General features: G+C 44.4%; 1 protein-coding gene across 1 annotated transcript in view; it reads left to right on the forward strand.

Moving 5' to 3' along the window:
* Positions 1–1,994, forward strand: part of NDUFB4 (NADH dehydrogenase (ubiquinone) 1 beta subcomplex, 4, 15kDa) — a 95,531-nt gene extending 93,537 nt beyond the window's left edge. The window contains exons 2-3 of the mRNA XM_009996463.1: positions 133–279; positions 1,935–1,994. Of these exons, the coding sequence (XP_009994765.1) occupies positions 133–279; positions 1,935–1,994 (207 nt within the window). The remainder of the gene's footprint in view (positions 1–132; positions 280–1,934) is intronic.
* Positions 1,995–5,304: the final 3,310 nt, after the last annotated feature.

A 5,304-nucleotide genomic window follows, 5' to 3' on the forward strand; every position in this document is an offset into this window, starting at 1 on the left:
CATCAGCAGCTCCCGGCATCAGCATCTCCCGGAGCGCGGCCCGGGCGCTGCCGTCCCCATGACCTCGGCGCCCTTGGCGGCCTTTCCCCGGGGACCCTGGGTGTCCTTACTGCTGTTTTCTTCCCAACCCAGGAAGACCCGGCCCTGGTTCGCTGGGCCTACGCCAGGACGCACAATGTGTACCCGACTTTCCGCCCGACCCCCAAGACGTCCTTCCTAGGAGCTGTTTTTGCGATAGGCCCCATCTTCTTCTGGGCTGCGCTCTTCAAATATGACAGGGTGAGTCGGTGGGCACCACGTTGTAAACCCTAGGTCTGCCTGGAGATCTGTTTGGTGAGACCCTCCTGCACCTGGGAATGAGCAATACCATTAAAGTCAGGAAGGAGGAAAGGCTGATACCGAGCTACTATCTCAAAGCCTCATAACTGAGTGCTAAGTCCTGTTGTGCCAGGAGCCCTGCATTGCACCCTTGGGTATGGCCAGCCGTGGATTCCATGGCCGAGATATCTTGCTATCGTGAAGCTCTCTGCAGCACCAACAGTGTGAATTAATTATAAGATACTTTGACGTGCAGTAGTGGTGCTTTCTTAAATAAATAAATAAATAGGGACCTTATGGATGACAGACCTGAATTGCTTGACCTTTTCTCTGATCTCACAAACCAAATGGGGAGGAGGACTTCTACTGATTAAAACGCCTGATCTCAGCTGGATTTTTAAGATTTTGAAAGGTTTGTCCTGCTTGTGTTGTAACTCCTGAAAGGTGTCAGAATCTGAGCAATGGTAGTTCACTCTAGAAATACACAGCTATACCCATACTTAAGAAAATGATAGGTGACTGGCAGACAGTGGCTCTTTTTACTAATCAATTTGTGGCTATTTTAAAACACTTTTATTTCCCTCTTGCACAAAAATGGCATTTTTAGATCAAGTCATAAACTGGGAAGCACAAACATTAATTACTATTTGTAGGGAATTCTGTTTGCTAGGATGAATTAAAAAAAAATTAGAAAATGTGCTGAGTATGTTAATATAAGTGTCTCTGAGAATTCAGCATCTCTGCAGTGTTTTGTCATGCTGGTTTGGTACATGAAACCACACTTGGGCTTAGCCACCAACTGTGGCTTAGCCATGTGAGTGCTTGAAAATAAATCACTGTAAGGGAAATCTGGGCATACTTGCCTGAGAGTGTTTAAGCTGAAGCCTTCAATGTAGTGTCCAGGAAAACTTGTTTTCATTGTTTCCATTATTTTCCATCCTTACTGATGTTTGGGGATTTTGCTTTTGTTTTCTGGTAGTATATAAAGCACAATAACTATTATCCTCTTTGCTCTGAGAACTGTTGCTAGGTCTTGAGCAAGGCTTCTGGTTTTATCCAGCAGAAGTGTGGGGACAAGACGGAATGGGCAGTATCTGCAAATACTGCAACATTATCTGTCAGTAAGGTACACGGCTGCACGGTGAGATGCAAATGGGCTGAAAGTGAACACAGGCACCTTTAGGCAAGTTATTAGGAAGTTTCTTCGTAATTAGATCTCTAAACTGGATTATTCAGCCAGAAGGAGGAGGCAGAAATTAAATGTGTAAATTAACTGATGCACTAGTTTGATGAAAAATGCATCACAGGAGCTGTGCTGGCTCTACACAGGTCTCTGCTGGCCTGTGAGAGTGGGTAAGATGCACAGAGAGGTCGGTCTGAGCATGTCTTAGATGTGTTACTCTTTTTTAAACACAACAGCTGTTACCAGATTTTGTGCTGATAGAGTCATAGGTTTATGCTTACAGAATTTTGGTTGGAAAAGACCCTTAAGATGGAGTGTGGTGTTACCTTCCTACAGCACATGCTGAAACACTAGAACGGCTTTTCGCTTAACCCGGGCTGATTGAACCTTCTTCTCAGACAGGATAATGATGAATGTTCTCTTCCTTCCACAGGATCGTAAAGAGAAGCTTATTCAAGAAGGTAAATATGAGAGACCATTCAGTGTATTTTAAGTTCCTGGAACTGCAGTGCTGTTCGTGGGAGATATAAATAAATGAAGATGTATTGTGTGCTGGCATTTCTCCTTCATGAGAATAAATCTTAATTGCTCTCTGGTTGTCTTGCATCTTTAAAAATTATGGGAAGTGCAAAAATGCAGGAATTTGATATCTAACACAGCTGGATACATAGAGGGAATCGTGAACTCAACCAGTACGTTCCGTTGTTCTGCATACAGAGGATCCTTTTAAATTGTGGAAATTGCTGCTGTCAGAGCAGCATCGTGGGCTGATGTTTAAAATTAGTAGCAGACTCAAATGTTAAGCAAGCCCAAAGCAGTTACCTGAAGAGCTACTGCTGGCCTGCTAGGTGTATCTTCCTGGTGTTGATATGTAGTTTGTCCTCATCAAGTAATAGGCAAGTTCTGTGATACATTTTTAATAACGTTAGGAGCCTGCCTCACTGCTCTCAATAAGTTAATTTTTGTTTTCCCTAATAAAATACAAACCTAAACCATGTATTTGTGTATTGCAATAAATTTCTCTGAAATTACTGCACCAGATTTGGAAGTGAGCTTGCACATTGATGTGCTATATGTGACTAGCATTTCTGCTAGCGCTGTGATTCCTGTGAGTGGGAGACAAGAAGTACAAAGATAATTTTTATTTTTGACACTGGTTCCCTGACAGTATTCCATTTCACCACTGCAAATGGGCCCTGATTTAAAAAAAAAAAAAAAGCAGCCAAATCAAAACCAGGCCTAACTGAACCTTGTGCCTGCAAAGATGTCTTCTCTGGTTATACTTACATGATCACTGGTGTTTTCTGCTCAGGTTAGCTGGTGTAGGGGGTTCTGGCATTGTTAAAGTGTGAGGAAAAGATTTTAATTCAGGCCTGAATTTTCACATGGCTTCTAGGTGCCATTGTCATCCAAACATTCTTAAGATGTTTTATTGGAGTGGTTTCATCTTGCATGTTGAGGTCAATGCCAAAAACTCAGTCTGATGCAGAAGTTGAAAACTTCCCTCAGCCTGCAGGGAAAACAGCCTCTGTTCATGACAGTGAGGTGAGCAAGAACAGTTCTTCCAAGTCCCTTTTCTGCACGATTAGCATGTAAATATGGGCCATTTGCAGTCCCTCTCCATCAGAGCGAGCTAGTGAGCTTTTTCTCAGAACCACTGGATGGCTGAGGTTGGAAGGCGCCTCCAGGGGTCGTCTGGTCCAGCCCTCTGCTCGAGCAGGCTCACCCAGAGCCAATTACCTGAGACCATGTCCAGATGGTTTTTAGGATGGAGACTTCACAACCTCTCAGGACATCTTGTCCCAGTGCTCTGTCACTGTAAAAATGTGTCTCCTCATTATAATTATCTATCTATATTTAATAAGTGATTCCTGTTGTAGCTCTTCCTTTTCTTGTCTGGGTCATGCAGTGCTCAGGCAGTGAGGAGCTTGGCTTTAGCACTGTGTGCAGCAGCTGGGCAAGGCCATGGCCAGCTTTTGCAATCCTGTATGTGCTCCCAGCAATGCTCTTCCACCCACCTCTGCAGCTTGCTCCTCTGCTAACTTAACCAAAGCAAACCCGAGCTGTTCTCTCTGCAGAACAGCTTCTAAAAGACTGTCACAAATGACATTACAAGACAGGGTTGTGGGTCAGCACTGAGAGAGAGGCATCAATGAAAGTGGTATTTAGGGAAGGAAATAATTGCTTGTCTGAACATGCTAAAATAACTGTCTTCCTGCTGCCACAAACTAATTTGATCTCCCAGGACCCATTTCCTCAGCTAATTGGAACTTGAGTTGCCACATATATAAATTCTCCCTTGCAGCTGTATTTGTTTCAGGCCCGTTGAGCAAATGGTTCAGCCTGGGCTGTAGGTGAGCCCAGTGCTCCTAGTCTTGCCACAGCCCTTTCCTTTGTGGATGAGAGTGATGCTACATCCCTGCAGATTTCACTGCCCCACTTTTCTCTCTTGTTATTCGCAGAACTCTCTAAGCTGTTAGGAAGGAAGGAAGGAAGGAAGGAAGGAAGGAAGGAAGGAAGGAAGGAAGGAAGGAAGGAAGGAAGGAAGGAAGGAAGGAAGGAAGGAAGGAAGGAAGGAAGGAAGGAAGGAAGGAAGGGCGCTGGGTGCATAGAGGCAGGAAAGGGGAGTTTTCCTTCAGAAATGTAGGGTGAAGGCAGGAGAGTGAATGTGCCTCGTGGAATTTTACCTTTGGCTGAAGTGTTACCACCCATGTCTGCTTCAGTGATGAGGCTATAGCAAGAGAAACTAAAGCCTGCAGGTCACTGGATGATAATTTAAGTCCCAAACAGAAAACAAGCTTTTCTGCTCTGCCTGTGAAACATTTAGACCTTACCTATCCCTGGATCAGTCTGATTAAATCAGCTTCTGGCAAATTGATTTTCCTGAATGTCCTTTTCTGAGCTGGCTATTTTAAACGTCTCCCTGTATATTTTATAATGTAATACTTTGCTGATTTTCTTTTTTTTTTTTCTTTCTTTTTTTTCCTCCCTCCCAAGGATCTGGTGCAGATCCAAAAGCAATGCTGGATGTAACTGCCTGAAGTTAGGTGTTGCAGCTCTGTATTTCCTTCTCTTTTGGAAAAAGGACTGTTTGTCTTGAGAAGTAAGAAGCATGGATCATGATGGCACTAGGCTTAGTAACTGTTTCATGTGGGTACATGCTAAAGTGCAGGCCTGAGGTTTGGGGTGCCTGGGCTGTGTTCTCGGTTCCCAGCCTACCCGCGGCTTCATTTTGTGCCTCCAGTCTGTGGAGCTTACCACCTGGGGGTGAGGCTTGTGTATTCCAATGAATTATGAGGTCCTCCACGATGCTGTCTGCACTTTCTTATAGGCACCTTCCCAGGAACAAATGCCTATACTGGCCAGAGAAGCCCTTTCACGTTTTCTATGCTGCAAACTAGCACTTAACTTAGTGAGAGGATTTGTCAACTGCTGACAAACAAGTCGATATTGAAGCATGGCCAGAGCGTGAGGTTGGAAAGGAAATTTTCCCTGATTTAGCAGTGAAGTGCTTTGGATTCTTCAACCTTTTCTAATCTGTGGTCTGCTTTTCTGACAATCAGGTCTTTCCTTGGCAACCCTCCACAGATCAGCATGTTGAAGTGGCTAAGGCCTAAGGCTAAGGTCTCACAGTTTTCTGTTCAGAAAGTTCTTCCCCTACAGGCAGCTTAAAGTGCTTTGTTGAACCCTAGCTTCTCTCTGTGAAAGACATACCAGGTTGTATTTTCAGGAGGTACCTGGTGTCCCCACAAGATACAGCATTCACTCCAACTACACCTGGTGAGAGCTGCGCAAGTACTTCA

The sequence above is a fragment of the Chaetura pelagica genome, unplaced genomic scaffold (assembly GCF_000747805.2).
Source record: "Chaetura pelagica isolate M959 unplaced genomic scaffold, ChaPel_1.0 scaffold490, whole genome shotgun sequence".
Taxonomy (NCBI): Eukaryota; Metazoa; Chordata; class Aves; order Apodiformes; family Apodidae; genus Chaetura; species Chaetura pelagica.